We start from the raw sequence: 16,399 nt of genomic DNA, 5'->3' as shown, positions 1-16,399 counted from the left end.
AGACCGAGCCACTGCAGTCTCTCTCTCAGGAGCCCAGATATTTTAGCGGTGGACTGGGAAGACTGTTTTGTGGAACAGTGAGATAGCGAGTGCCGCCTCAGAGGAAGCTCATCTGTCAACTGGATACTGGGAATCAGACTGTGACAATGAGGTGATAAAAAGGTGACAGTGAGGAATCCCTGCCAACGGCAAACAACATCCTGGGGCAGGCCATCTGCTGTGAGGCTGCGCTGTGTTTTAATAGTGAGGCTGATCTTTGAAGGGTCAGGGCAGGTTGGTTTAGTGTGTCTGATGTAGGTGGCTCGACTGTCATTTCATATTGAGTGCATTCTACAGTACAGGGCTGTCGTGCTGCAGCGGTGGCACGGTGTCTACAGAGGAAATGTGGGAGTCTTGTTCAAAAAACCTTTTGATGTAATACAAAGCTGAGTCTTTGTGCAAACTTGTCATTGTTTAAAATGAAGTTTGTTCTGTTTCTGACAATTAAACTGATATAGGCAACTTTTCATCTTTCCTTCCTCCGAGCGTTTCCCTGTGGTATTATTGTTGGCACAGCTGTATCAAAGACAGCGTTGGCTACATTGCTACTGCTAACAGCCTGACTTCCATCCAAAGTGAATACAATACCTCTCCATTGAGTGAACACCTGTCCATTCAGTCTTGTTTTACCTTGGTTTCAATCACTCTCCTTCTTCGCCTTCGTTGCCTCTTCCATCGGCGAGGAGAGTTTTCACAGTTATTCCACGGTTACCTCAAGGTAGCCACGGCCATGTTTTGGTGACACAATGACAAACTCGCCTCCTTTTTGCTGTAATTCAACCTTGATTTTTCTGGAAAAAATCTAGTCCAGTGGCAGATGGAATAGCATAGTGAAAGCGAGGTTTATGGGGAAACAATCTCTAGGCAGATGGTGTCATTTGTCTACGGTCATTAGACTGTGCAATTATTATTTACTTCAGAATGATAAGTTAAGCAAAAAAGTTGTTTAGTAAGGCTCATAATCTGCCGTATTTTTATCATCTCGATTAATCATTTAGTTATTTGGTCTATAAAATGTCAATCTCTGTTTCCAAAAGCCCAAGATGATGTCCTCAAATGTCTTGTTTTGTCCACAGCCCAAAGATATTCAACGTGCAGTCATAGAAGAGTAAAGACACCAAAAAATATTCCCATTTAAGAAGCTGGAAGAGTTTTGACCATTTTTGTCTTAAATACTTAGTCAAAGCGAGTCATCCATTGTCAGAAAAGTTGGCAATTATTTAATAGGTCCATAAATCTTTCCAATTCCAGTTATTTTTGCGTTCAGTGAGTCAGTGGGATGTGCTTTCTGACCACTATCTATCTATCACATGAAAGTTTAGGCCATGTCAATTAATCAGCGCTGTGTTTTAGGAGAAGAAAAAGACCCAACAGTCCTGCAAATGGGCTCTTTTTTCTTCTGTGGCAGAACCACCGATCTGTGGATGAGATGGAATGATTTTTCGCTCTGCAGCCAACACAGGCCCCATTTCTCACATATAGAGGCAGGAAATTGCACCTGAATAGGACCAATCAGAATGTTCCCCCGAGTGTTCAGGTTGAAGATACGGAGGGACCCTGCAGCTATAAAAAGAAGTAATACTGCCACAGTATCAGAACTTTAATGGGAAAATAAAGAATTGGCTCAGTTGCAACCACATTAAACCGAGTTTGAACGAAGAAATCACTAAGGCTCAGTTTGTTTTCCCTCCCTCACTGCAAATTTACATTGGGGGCCTATTTAGATATTATTCTGCACGTTTTTTTTTAGATGAGAAATTAGATTCTGTTGCACAAAAACAGTTTGCTCACCCGTGTGGCTTAATGTTTTGTTCTGTGTCTGGGGCAGAAATTGTGGAGTGGAGTGCTACAAATCCCCACCCAGATCACTGAGAGGCTGTGTTTTAATTTGATGTGCATGATTAGTAAGCCTGATTGGCAAAAATGTTTAGTGGACCACGGAGCAGCCTTCAATTAAGTCACATCAAGCAGAGATGGGCTGTCTTCAAGCTCTAATTTGACAACGACTTTGTCTCCTTTTGAATTCCTTCAAATAAGTGGTATGTTATTAGGATAATGATGGGTGTTAATCTATTACTGTCCAAAGTTCAATTTCACAGCCTGCCTCAAGCATACATTGACTTACAGAAATGTGCAATGGGAATACAAGTTGCTTATTTAAAGGTATTTGAATAGGTACAAGACAGGGACAGATGCCTTAATGGAGCATGTTTTCTTGTGGTTGCACACAGATATGGCCTCCCACGGTGACAGTCCATGTGTGGGTTTACATAAACATGCATGTCTGTCTGTGGATGTTTACCGTGTTGGCTTTGCACATGTATTGTGTGATGCATGCTAGAGAATACAAGCCCCTATATTTTGTGTGTTTGTTGTTTGTGTGCTCTGTTTGCACAGCATGTGTTTTCTCTCCATGCTGGACAGTGAGTGAGCGCTGTGTCCTCTCCCTGGTGACAGGTACTCGTTCCAGGATGAGGAAGACATGTTCATGGTGGTGGACCTCCTGCTGGGGGGAGATCTGCGCTACCACCTGCAGCAGAGTGTCCAGTTCAGCGAGGACGCTGTCAAACTCTACCTCTGTGAGATGACCCTGGCACTTGACTACCTGCAGAGCCAGCACATCATCCATAGGTACACAGTGATCTTTGTTATTTCTTCACTTCAAGGTCTGCAACAGCTTTCACAGACTCTCTTGTTGACACCAAAAAGAACCTTGAGAGAAAAAAATCTTTTTTCTGAAACTTAACACAGACATGTGAAAGGATTTATTTGCTTTAAAACTGTTTTAGTCTTCAGCTTGACCTGAAGGCCATTATTTTGTATTTGTCAAATATGTAGAAGAAAGTATAAGTATATATTACAAAGGCCTAGTCATTTTTAGACATTTTAATGCAGACATGTCTTAATCAGCTAGTAGCTAATTTAAAAAAAGTCTGCTCTTCGGCACTGTGAAGGAACCATTTTGGTGGTTTCGGTTTTGGTCCAAAAAGGCTGCGTCTAGAAAACAAACGCTAAAAGGTCAAGCAGACAGCCATAGTCAGCTGATATTCCTCTGTCAATAAATTACTTTGAGCAACTTCTTACATCACGTACAGTTATTTGCTTCAATGTTAAACAAAAAATATTGATTAATTCAGCTTTGAGTTTTTATCTTGAATGAAAGCCATCAAGTCTTTTTTTAGATTATGGCTCATTGGTCTGTTTTGTAGACAGAAGTCATAGTAGTATTGATTCCTTTAGGTCCCCGGCGTTCAACTTTTACACTGAAAAAAAATGACTTGAACATTAAATACAATGACACTGTGGTACCAGATGTCTTATTTTCTGGGTTTTGATTCAATCATGAACATCATTATACTTTATTTCATTACAAAGCCGAGAATTTCTCCTGCATTGAGAGAACTAGATCAACTCAAGGTTGTGTCGATGACTTTTAGTATTCGTGAGGCTTCGCTCATTGTGTTCTCCAGCTTGCAGCAATATTATTGGCAATGCACGTAAGTAATTTGATGTGATCTGTTTTACTCTTCAGACTGAAATTCAAACACAAACATGAATTTGAGTAAAAATCAAATGTTTTGGGGGGGTTTTAACAGCATGACTTGTTCAAGTGCGTTATCTCCTCTCTGTTCCAGAGGGAATACTGCGGTAATCTTTTCCTTCGTGTAAGCACTTTTAGTTTATCAGAACCACAAAGTCACAGTGCCTTTCTAACCAGCTTTATATGCAGTTCTTTAGGCTGTAAACATGACTTAAGCGTATCAGTATAGATATATATATATGTATATTTATATGTTTATTTACAGCCACCTTCATCATGTGCTGTTGACTAATCTTGCCTGCTCTCATTTTGACCTTACTGGCTGGGAGCACATCCTGTCACATGACACTAAATTACCCTTCCAGAAGAGTGCATGGTGCCCTACAGCTCCCTAGAAAGGGTAGTATAAAGGGTTAGTCATGTTTTATTTTGGGAAGTATGGCCTCTGTTTTTCTTCTTTTAATCCTGCTGTTGTATCCATACGCTCAAGATCAGCGCACAAGGAAAAATGTGGTCGTTATCCTCTATTTAGAGATTCAAATTCTGTTGTGAGAGTGATTAAGATGTAACATAATGAAACATAAAAGTAGAGATAACTAAATATTATAAAACACATCACACAAGCAAATGGAGCCTTATGTAGGCACACTGTCTTCAGCCTTTTTTCATATCTTCAGTTTTCTCATTGAGTCGTGGTGTAGGCTGAAGGTATCAGTTTATCTCTGCATTTGGACATCCCTGTTTCTATTTACTGTACGTTAATTTACATATATAAAGATAGCCCTTATGTGTGTTCCCATAATTGTTACTATCCATCATCTTCAACTAGGGTGTACTCGCTGTCCGCAGCTTTTTGTCCAAATGTGCTGAGCACAGCAGTATGTCTGTGTGCAGCCCAGTAAGTGGAAGAACTGGATCCCTGCAGACTGCAGATTTAGTACCACAGATGGCTGAAAAACTGTTTGAACCTTGTTCAAACCTCATTGGGGCTACATTTCTTCCTTCAAACAACAGGATGATGTCTGTGTGTGTATGAGTGTGTGTTTGTGTATTTCTAGTTGTGCAATCGTGCACGTCTGTGGTAAATGAAGCATACCTGTGTCTTGTTATTTATTTCCACATTTAGGACAGTGACAGTAACAAAACTAACTCATGTAGCCCCTTACCTGCAAATGTGTAGGCTAAATCCAAGCGTTTTACAGAACAAAAACAAATATTCAACTAGAATGATACTTACTTACTCATATTTTTGATATTTTTAGGCTAAATGGAGGCTTAATGGCTTTACACAGTATATATCTCGATATTTTAAATCTCCTCAAAAGCACTTCATAATTGCTAGTTGTAGGTGACAAAAATCAAATATCACAATGTTCACAAAATATTAACGTAATAAGATTTTTGATAAATAAATCATCAGTAATGTGGATATAGTGACTGGGGGTAGGTAAAGGCAGCGCTCCATGGAGTCGGCCATGTTGCACCCCATGTTTCTACAGTAGCTCAGAGAAGACAAACCAAATGCTGGCTCTCGAGAAGACCTTACACTTTTTTCTGCATTTTTAGCTGCAACTGTAGGTGAGGGTGAAGCGAGGGGTGTCCTGTTGGTTGCATTCTGCAACCTCACCACTAGATGCCACTAAAGCCCAACACTTCAGTTTGTAGATTGGTGTGGTGATGATGATGATGATGATGATGTGCACTACAGTAATATCCGGAGTATGTACTGGAGAAGATCGATGTCACCTTCAAAGCTGTGTGTAAATGTAAAAGCTGAAGCCAGAAGACAGTTAGTTACATGTATTACTAAACAAATTACGTATCATATCATAATTTTCATAAATGTGTATTATATAACATCATGAGCATGTGTGATGCTACGCGACATCAGCGAGTCAGTAGCTCTCAACACGTTTCACTACACGACAGGAAGCCAGTGTCTTTTTTTTTTTTTTTTGCTTGTCTACTTGGCACAGACGTCAATGATGTACATTCAGGACTGTCATTAGAAGTAGGTGACAGACGCTGCTTATCGATGCTGTTTTTTCATCCTCTCCTTGACATCATCCGTTCTGCCTTTGACACAATTGTGTCTGCATTCAGAGCCGTAATCCAATCCCTGGGTATCCATGGCCGTCCCCAGCTCTACAATTTTGTTCCACCCTGTAAGTTTTTGACAGGAGAATACTATACAATTATTTTGTTGCACCAACTGAAGAAAGCAGGGTCTCCGGTCTCCTAGCAACAGTCAGCTGCCACCATGCCCAAGGAGGTAAATTTGGTCCTATGAGAAGAAGGGAAGTAAAAGTCCTTTTTTCTCTTCTCTTCGGTTTCCTCTCTGCAGAGACCCTCAGGTTGCTTCATTTGTCTTCATCATTCACTCAACGCGTTAAAATGGCAAGCTGTTAGATCACCTCACACAGCTGATTTGTTCCTGTGCAAAATAAGAAGTCACTTTACATGCCGCTTCATGTTGGAATGGTGTTTCTGTGCTTGTTGCAGAATGAATTCAACATTAAGTGATTTTTTTACATCAATCAAAAAGGCACGGTGCTGCAGCTGGCAGTCATGTTACGATTCCTCCTGTGAACATGTATGTATTTCCCTGCAGCCTTGTACTGCTGGATCCGTAACCCCCCACCACCGCCTCCACCACTCCCCTCCAAGAGTTTTGGCAGATGATTTTAGCATCAGCTTCTCGTTGCATAGCCGCGATGAACAAATGCATCCTATGGGAAGCGTAGACGCTCTCTGTGGACCGAGTGTATTCTCCACACCAGCGTGACGTGCGGCATAATTAAATAAGCTGTGTGCGCTCTGTTAATTGCCTGTGGAGGACTTGGAGGAAATGTCGAGATGTGTGTGTGCACGGGTACGAGTGTGTAACTGACTGTAAGGTGCCCAGTGTAATAAGCATGTGCAGACAAACCTGCGAGAGCCTCCAGGGGGATCGCTGACGGTTGTATTCTCATGTGCTCTGGCAGCCTCTTCTCCTCTCATTGCACGCACACACATACACACACTCAATATGTTGCACTAACATGTAATTCACACTTTCATCATCAAACTGCATCGCTACCTCCTACAGACTTTCACATCTACACATACTGTACACATCTAATCTAAGTCATTCCCACCTGACGACAAACTACACAACTCGAGGCACTGTTAAATTATGTGTTTGTGATTTAACTTGGAATTAATGGAGCAAATTAGGCATTTAGCAAATACCCTGAATCTGAAACTCTTCTACTAACAACAACAATTTGAATAGTGTGTTTCCATCCACCTTTTTTCAACAAAAGTATCAGAACTGAGGCATAAAAACGTAATGGAAATTGGTGGTGGTAGTATCAGAGCCGTAACAGGGGCAAATCGACGTGTGTGTGCTGTTGTGTTGTTGCTGTTGTGTTTTACATGTCACGACCCTCACGTCTGTGAAAAAAAACCAAAGGTGTAGAGGTGAGCCTTCGTTTTGGCACTCTGAGTAAAAGGGATTTTAGCTTTGTTTCGAATTTGCACTACATTTGGATATAAAACCTGGCCAATGTTAGCAATGTCTAGGACTTAAATTAGGTTGCTTTTCTGTATAATTGTTATTTGAGTGACTAATCTTTTTTGATATGTGTGTCTGTCATTGTGTCCTTCAGAGATGTCAAGCCAGACAATATCCTGCTGGATGAACAAGGTAAGGGTGTTAACTGTTTGCTTTAACTGTTTGTGTGCAGCAGATGTGGGTTAAATAATACTTTAGCCGGGTTAGGAATAAAAAATTAACGTTCTAATATCTTTCTCAGACCTGATTTCTTGCGTATTTGTCTGATGGCACGCGGGCGATCTGTGATGGTTTCACATCTGTTTTTATGCAGATGATACACTCTTGTATGCACACAGATATTCTCCAGTTCAAGCCATTACAGTCAGCTTTTTTCTATGTTTGTCAGATATCTGCGGGAACCTCAAACTTTAACTGAATGGAGATAGTGTTTTACCAGGAACCCATAATTATACCTTAACATATATACACCTTTAATTGTGGAATGTTTGTTGATATATGTGTGATGCTTCCGGTGCTGTCTTATCTCTGTAATCAGGTTTTCTTTGAAAACAATTTCTTATGTCAGTGAGATTGCCTGAAAAAGAAAGATTGCATATACATGTAGATAAAACATCCTTTTAGTTTAAGGTCTGACAGCTACCTGTAAGTACAGCTATGTTTGTAACTGTCAATGTGTCAATAAAAAATGAGAATCACATAATAGCCCAAACTTTTTAAGTAAGTATACAGACAGCATTGAGACTCAGTCAATCTTGACAACTAGGACACAAAAATGACCCTGCAAGCTACTAATGAGTCAATCTGGTAACAGGGTCAGAGGAGTCAGGAATGTGTGCCTCACACAAAACCACAAGGACAAAAATCCAGTTCACTTAAAAGTCAGCTTCTGTTTTCTTTGTTCACTTTGAAATGTTTTCTTTGTATGTGCTTAGAGGCACTTATTAAAAAATACCAAAGTTTGGATGGCTTAATGGATTTTGTGGTTGCTTCTTCTCAGGTCACGCTCACCTGACAGACTTCAACATAGCAACAATCATAAAGGATGGGGAGAGAGCTACAGCCTTAGCTGGAACCAAGCCCTACATGGGTAACTTTGCATTGCAGCCGCATCACATCCATCCTGTCAACCATGTCTGGTTTCATTATGTCTGATTGCTTTGTGCAAATAAATCTCCTTATTGCTTAAAAAGAGGATTATAAGAAAAGGCTTGTTGTATTCTTGGCATGGGAGAATGGAGTTGTGTTGCATTTAAAATGAATGGTCTAATAAGAAAGAGTTGTCCCTAAATGTACCTCTAAAAAAGACAGCTTAATTAATTAGCTTTTTCTGACATTTTTATAGAGATAACAACTGGATGTGGGTGTGACTTGTTAATTATAAGCATGTGACAAGCTAGTGTGTTTAAATAAGATTGTTTGATTGCCCATTGTGTGAATTAAATTATCCTGCGTTTATTTGTGGAAAAACTGAGGCACAAAAAAAAACATCTTTTCTTATGATTTTGTTGCCTTGTTGAGGGAAAATGAACAATTGCAGTTGACATTTTACAAAGGAACACTTGCTCTTTTGCGTCGTGTACAGACGGTGGTTTGAAAAGCTTTTTCTGCTTCAAAAATGATGCTGTTTGTGCTTTCAGCCCCAGAGATCTTCCAGTCTTTTGTAAGTGGAGGGACGGGTTACGCCTTTGAAGTAGACTGGTGGTCACTAGGGGTGACAGCATTCGAAGTGCTGCGTGGATGGGTAAGGCCTGATGGGAAGTTGGGAGTTTTTATGAAATGAGATTGCAAAACTGAACCTGTCTCCACACCTCTTTCTCTTCCTCATCTTTCCATTTTTCCTCTTTTTGTCCTCTTGTTTTCACACCAGAGGCCCTATGACATCCATGCCAGTAACTCAGTGGAGTCTCTGATTCAGCTCTTCAGTACGGTCAGTGTCCAGTACAACTCGGCCTGGCCCAAGGACCTGGTTTCCCTCCTGAGGAAGGTGAGCTGGACACAATTGGACATCATGTACTAGGAGCTTGTTCACTGAAATAGTTGGATTTACCTCAGAAAAACAATTAATACAATTAATCGTTTAAGTTTAACTTCCCCAAGTTCCAGCTTGTCATTTTGAAAGTTTTTTTAATATGCTTAATTTTATTTAATAGTAAATTTTATAACTTCTAATTTTTGACTGTTAGTTGGAAAAAAAGAAATATCAATCTAAGGACATCACATTGGACTTTGGATACATTTTGTGACAATTTATATGCAAATCAATCTGGAAAGAAGAAATAGATCATTAAAATAATAATGTTTTGCAGAATCATAAACATGGAATAATAATACTAAATATGCAAATAAAGACATTTAAAATAAGGCACATTAACAGAAATCCATTTATTTGACATTGTATAAACCAATCAATGCCTACTTTTATTTTGATTATTATTTTGGTGCATTAAATGGCATATTCATTTATTCATTGAGACATTTATTTATTTGTTTGTTTTTATTTTTTGGCAGTTTTAGTCCTCCGTATGGTAAAGCCTGAACATACTGTAATGAAAAAATGAAATAATATAGGAACAAATGAATGTGGATGCAAATTGCACTACATCATATTTTTATTGAAGTAAATGGACCCTTCCGCTTGGACTGTCTACTCAAGGGAGGGAGAGCAGAGATATAGAGGTGATATTGGGGTACATCCTGAGGTAAAAAGCACTGAAGCCACAGGAACAGAAGATACAGGTTCTGAAGGGGGATTGGAGCTGGAGGGGGGGAGGATGAGCCGAGACCCTTAGGGCAAAGGAGAAGAAAAACGACAGATGGGAATCTGAGGGATGGACGCACAGAAACACAGCAAGTGGGTGAGAGAAGAGACAGTGTGTGTGGGTGTGTGTGTCTACCAGTGTATTGTTGCTGATAATATTCATCTTAACAGTAATTTAACCTCATATTGAGGCTCGAAATGTCCTCTTGGATGAGATCATTTGCATCAAATGGAAATAAATCTGCTGAACACTTTTCTTGAATCAGACGCATGTTCTATATGACAATGATAGTCTACTTTATTTTGCTTCGTGTCAATATGTTTTCATCCGAACAAGGGAAACTGTGCCGGAAACGAATGATCTCATCCCCTCAGGCGGTATTTTTGTTGTCATTTTATTTTAGAGTCAGTATGAAAAACCACAAATTGTTAAGCAGGATATTTTTTGGCAGAGTGAAAGTGTGAGCATGAGTGCGTGCATGTGTTGTGTGTCTGAGTGAGTGCTCTGGACGGAGCGTTGGTCTCTTCCGCTCCGTTGATGATCGATTACCATGTCTGGACTCCACCGAGACAGACCTAACCGGCCCTGCAGGAGAAAACTGAATCAACCTGTGACCAAAGGAAGAAAATAAAGCACAAGAGGAGAGTTAACATGACACCAAAAGCCACATCCCATTATTGTTTCCAGTGTTTTCTCTGAGGAGAGAGCTGAAACAGATGGTATTCCATTAAAAACACAACTGTATGGTACCAGGTTTTATTTTCCTCCCTGGATGAAGTGACTCCACTCATGCGTGGCGTTCATCTGTCTTGATCAGTGCAACAAATTTGATTCAAACCTGATGAGCGGCTGATTTGATTAACAGTGCCCCCTGTTGGTTACTTCATCAGTAAAGGCTCCAATTAATCTGGGTTTCTGCTGAAGTGTGGTGGTGACATACACAGATATTAAATAAACATTTGTGGAATTAATACTCATGAATAAATAAGTGAGATAAAAAATACATTAATCCATAATTTGTAAAAGAAAAGGCCTAATTAAATACATTAAAACTCAGATCATTATCATGCTTTACATCATTCAAATTTCACATTAACAGGGTTTTTGAACAACCAGCTAGCTTCTGCTGGAAACACAGTAGACAGAAGCAATAACTAAACCTCAGTAGCTTTAAAGCCTTAGCATAACAAGGCTGCACATGCTACCTAACTAGCCAGCTAACTAGTGACATAACCAAGGTTGTGAGCTTGTTAGAGTTTCTATCCTGAAGATGTTTCTCGGAGAGAGGCACACAACTCTGTGAACGTCAAAAAGACAGAAAAGCTAGTCAGCGGGAGCAAGCTAACACTGCTAACACTGGCTAGGTAGTTAGCTAGCTAGGTGAGGAGCATGCAAAGTTTTGTAAGGCTACAAATTTTGCAATTTTGCAACGGGACAGGCCTTTATTGTGTTTACTTTGTTTCATTAGCCCGCAACAGCATCCTTAAAGTTGCTCTAAGTGATATTTTTTATTAGAGTAAATGTTAAATAGCTGTATATGCCAACAGTTATCACTGTTATAGAGTGTTTGGTCAGTAGCCCACGTCTCTCCTCCCCCTGCTCATGCAGTAAAAGAGAAAATACATTTTCTGGTATCCCTGCCCACTGTATCCATTTATATATTTACCGCTGCATGTTCGTGTGGTGACATAGAGAGGAGGAAGAGGATTTCTAACTGCTAAATGGAAAAGGGATGTCAGCTAAAACGAGGACAGTGTTTACAGCAGCTTTAACGTAACTGGTGCTCCGGCTAACAGAAGCTAATTGGCTAAATGTGGTGGCGATTGTTGAGCCTGCTGGCTTTCCGGTGGCAGGGGGCAGTGATATATTAATATATAATTTATATAATATATTTATGTTATCTAAATGTCTTTTTTATTTGTTTAATATTAAAAACTTAAAACAATGAACACTTATACTTAACAATAAAAAAGGATAGTCTAGAAAAAATATCTCCCACTTCCAAATAAAAAGAAACGATGTTGCATTATAGTTGAACATTTTTTAGGGAAGCCAGGAGAGATTACAAATTTAACAGTATATTATTGGCTCCTCGCTCAGCGGCTGCACATGGTTTTTGTTAACTGCTCTTTCAAACTGCACAAGAGAAAAGAAAGAAACCATCAGATTGATTTCTATTTTCCACCCTCGATTTGTCGAGTTTATTTCGCCTCATACAGTGAAGAGCCTGGCTGTGAGTGAGGAGAGAAGTTGTGAAGGTGATATTGTGACTCAGAAGGTGACATGAAGTAGGTGACATTGCTGTGTGTGTCTGTGTGTGTGTGTGTGTGTGTGTGTGTGTGTGTGTGTGTGAATCCCTTCCTTCCAGCTACTGACAGTGAACCCGGAGCACCGCTTCTCTGGCCTGTCTGACATGCAGACATCTCCCTACCTCGCTGACGTCAACTGGGACGCCGTGTACGAGAAGAAGATGGAGGCCGGATTCGTTCCTAATGTTAGTATGGAGCAATCGGATACAAACACACGCACATGCATAGGCACACACGTCATAAACACTTAAAAGCACACACGGGCACTCCGTCATGTTTGCCGATGGTAATGAGCACGTGTAGCAACTAAATAATGCAGAAGAAACTGAATGCAGCTTCTTCCCCGTGTTTGTACATGGACTTACAATAAATTACCCTGTGCGTGTGAGTGCATTAATGTGTGCTATTCAATACGTTCACGTCAGTGTGCACTACGCCTTTGTGCACTCTGTGGCTCCGCAGCTGATTTATGATCCTGCGTGCGGGTGTTTGTGTTTCTAATTATCTCGTGTGCGTCTCCCTCGTACAGAAAGGTCGCCTCCACTGCGACCCCACCTTTGAGCTGGAGGAGATGATCTTGGAGTCGCGCCCTCTTCACAAGAAGAAGAAGAGGCTGGCCAAGAACCGATCTCGAGACAACAGCAAGGATTCACAGTCTGTGAGTGACGTTGTCGTCTGCACAGAGAGCTGCTGGTTATACTGGAGCCTGTGTCTGAGCTCTACACCTTTTTTTTTTGTTTTGGTTTGGTCTACTGACGACACTTGAATAGATTTAAGCTTTCCACATACTTCGTATCAGACTTTATTTAGTAGAGACAAAGATTATTTCCATCATTTTTTTATTTTTTTACAATCCAGCAACTTTTATCAACAGGTATTCTAGATTGAAGAGAAGATTGTATTCACACAGTCGATTAAAGAAAACGAGGTGCAAGCAAGGAGCGGAGAATTCTGCAAAATGAAAAATGACATTTAAAAAACAACACCACAGGAGTGATGCACTCTCTCTCTTGAGGGAATATTTAAAGCGAGAGGGTCACATTCCTCAGATTAGATAATAATCTGCTCAATCTTTCATATTTTATCCTAAAAACACAAGAGATAAAAACTGAGAAGCATTAAAAGCATTATGTCCTGTTGAGGAGGAGGATTTAGGAGCTGTGTGGATGAAGGTGGAATTCAAGATGTCACTGCATCTGTTAAAATTCCCTTTCATGGTAAAAACAGCTATTTTTAGCTTATTCCACATGTAAAAGGTTGTTTTTCCATTGTACAGCGCTGTGATTTGCTGTTTTGTTGTTAATTTGATTTTTGCGTCCTTGTGCAGATCAGATTAGAGTTGTTTTCAGTATGAAGGTGCTAAAAGCAAATGATTACAACGAGGACACCAGCAACACACACACGTAAGCGGCAGAGCAAATTATAACCTGCCGCACAGCACTAGCGGGGTACTTCTCAGAGATGCTGCACACATGAAGAGGCAGGGCCAGTCTTGGATAACAATGCAGCTCAGGTTTACCTTGGTCTCCGCTCTGTCAGTTCCCATCAAAACTGTGTATTTTTAGATTGGAGGCGAGCCAAATCCCGGCATCTTTTATTTTCTGCTGTGAATTATCTCTGTTCTCAGCTGAGCTGACAAAATGAATAACATAGTGCCAGTGAACATAAAGAAAGACTTACTGTACAAGCTCGCACGCTGCAGGCGTCCTGTAAGTGCACCGATTAGTCAAATCTTTTGAAAACATATATATTCCCAAAAGGCAATAATCTCTTTTTCAGACTCGATACTGAACTGCGTGATATAAGATTACTACAGCAGGATATTTTATTAGTCATTTTTGGGAAATGTCTCGCTTTCCCAACTGGAGTTGATGACGACATTGATACCACTTTCATATGTGTCCATTTATTGTAGCTTGAGTCAACAGTCTGTTAGCTTAGCTGAGCTGATCTTATTGTAGCATAAAGATGTTTGTTAAAGCTGTTTTTTAAGGTCACACATTGTAGAAAGTGTGATTTCCATGTCTTTTTTCATTATGAGGCAGGTCCAGGTGCTTTATAAATACTGTGAATGCACCAAAACGCTCAATCCTCGGACTAAAGGCACTCGGCCCTTATTCAGAAGCTGTGCCTCAGGTCTTCTGTAAGGTTGTGATGTCACAACTATACAGTCACCGCCCTCAGCCACGCCCCCAAGCAGGCCGTGGTTGCAAAAACACCTGCGGAGCTTACGTGGAAACACGGTGGGCGATGTCTGTTCAGGCTTTTGAGAGTTGACCAATGAGAGCAGACTAGGCTTTTCAGGAGGGGGGGCTTAGATAGAAAGCATCCAGACAGATGATGAATAGAGGTGCAGCAGCGGAGATGAGAAAATGTGTTTTTTGAGAATTAAAGCATGTAAATATCAACCTTAAAAGGAGTCCCTGCAGGTTGCCTAGCAACACCTCAGTGTACAAATTTTTGGTAAAACAGGTAGGTGGGTCGGGTACATATTTACCGTAGAGGCATGAAAGTGGATTCCATCTTCTCTCCTAACTTGACTAACTCTGACTTCGTCGAGCTATTTCTTTTAGAGACTGAAGCACAAAACATCTGCTGTTTTTGGCTTCTGACATTTTAACGGAGCAATTTTAATTTTAAAATAGTAAATAATAAGTTTCAGCCCTAGCAGTATTTATTCCTTTTTTAAAGTTGACTTAATCCTGGGAAAATAATATTACCCAAAGCTGTACTGCTTCTTAAAGTTCGGAGACATACAGACATAAAGGACAAATCTTCACATTGAAGAATAAGTTCACCTAAAAATATCATCATCTACTCACCCCCATGTCAATGGAAAGTCAGGTGAAGTTTCATAGTCCTCAAAACATTTCTGGAGCTTCACAGCAAAGTAGCATTGCAGCGTTCTCCAAAACAACTGAAGTATTCTGGGACTCGTTTTTAAAATGTAAAGAAACAACTAAAAAAACATTAAATGGCTCCATACAGCTCGTCATAAACAAAGTCTCAGGAAGCCCAGAGATCCCAAATTTGATTTGAGAAGACGTTATTTACACCCTTTTAAACATTGAATCTTCACTGTAGCTGTTAAGCTAAAGCATTAGTGCCACCATATTAGAAGTGGCTGCACAAGCTTGACTACATGTCAAGGGTGTAAATAACGTATTTTCAAATCAATTTTGGATCTTGGCGCTTCCAAAGACATAAAATGCCGGATAACAAGTACTTCAGCTGTTTTGCTGTGAAGCTTCAGAAATGTTTTGTGGACTACGAACCTTCATCCATCTTTCCATCGTCATGGGGTTCAGTAGATAACGACAGAACTTTGCTTTTTTGGTGAACTAAATGTGGAAATGAATGAGTAGAGTAACGGCTCAGTCCTGATGTCCTCTGTTTGTGCTGAAACCAGGATCATGTTGTAAATACGCTCCTGGAGTCACTCTGTCTCTTCTTCCTCGTTCTGTTTGATTGAGACATTATTCGTGCAGACAGGAGATATCCTCTCTGTATTTATGAGAAACGGTCTGCTCCCATCAGACAGTCGTCATGACATCATTGTTACTAACGTCACTCCTCAGTGTGTGTGTGTGCGTGCGTCACGTTATCAGCGCTGATCAGCACGTGCAAGGAGTGTGTACCTCGAACAATAACAGGGTTATGAGACTTGGTGTCTCTGCGTGTGTGTGTCCCTGCTTGTGTGCGCTCATACTGCGTTATTACCAAGATTATTAAATTATGAAGCCTTCGCTGCTGTTGTCATGGCCTCAAGTGCTTTCGGAAATATGAGCTTCTATTTCTGTCTCGGGCCAAACATCCAATTTGAGGAGGGCTCACAAACAATTCATGACTTGTCTAAAAAGAGCAACGAGGGATAAAAAGGAAATGAGGAAAAAGACATCTTCACCTCGGAGGTCACGCAGCTGACTGATCCAAATTGACGTAAAGTTTTAACTGTGGTCCTTATTGACAATAACGAGGTTGATGTTGACGTGGAAGATGATGGCGATGATGTTTTCTGTTGACTGCCTGCAGGAGAATGACTACCTACACGAGTGCCTTGAAGTGGTGCAGCAAGAGTTCATGATCTTCAACCGTGAGAAGTAAGTGAACACAAGAGCAGCAGACCGTTTATAATCCGGGCTAAAAGCAGAGTTCTCTGTGTCGTCATGCAACAGTTTTGCACCAGCACGGA

The 16,399-nt window shown here is 40.5% G+C and overlaps 1 protein-coding gene across 1 annotated transcript in view; it reads left to right on the top strand.

Annotated features, from left to right (window-relative positions):
* Window positions 1–16,399, top strand: part of stk32c (serine/threonine kinase 32C) — a 76,088-nt gene that overhangs the window by 54,926 nt on the left and 4,763 nt on the right. The window contains exons 4-11 of the mRNA XM_084375873.1: window positions 2,497–2,670; window positions 7,231–7,268; window positions 8,137–8,226; window positions 8,777–8,880; window positions 9,007–9,123; window positions 12,267–12,392; window positions 12,737–12,865; window positions 16,240–16,307. Of these exons, the coding sequence (XP_084231999.1) occupies window positions 2,497–2,670; window positions 7,231–7,268; window positions 8,137–8,226; window positions 8,777–8,880; window positions 9,007–9,123; window positions 12,267–12,392; window positions 12,737–12,865; window positions 16,240–16,307 (846 nt within the window). The remainder of the gene's footprint in view (window positions 1–2,496; window positions 2,671–7,230; window positions 7,269–8,136; window positions 8,227–8,776; window positions 8,881–9,006; window positions 9,124–12,266; window positions 12,393–12,736; window positions 12,866–16,239; window positions 16,308–16,399) is intronic.

The sequence above is a fragment of the Pagrus pagrus genome (assembly GCF_965226575.1).
Source record: "Pagrus pagrus genome assembly, chromosome: 15".
Taxonomy (NCBI): domain Eukaryota; kingdom Metazoa; phylum Chordata; class Actinopteri; order Spariformes; family Sparidae; genus Pagrus; species Pagrus pagrus.
This window is presented reverse-complemented; position numbering and strand designations above follow the sequence as displayed.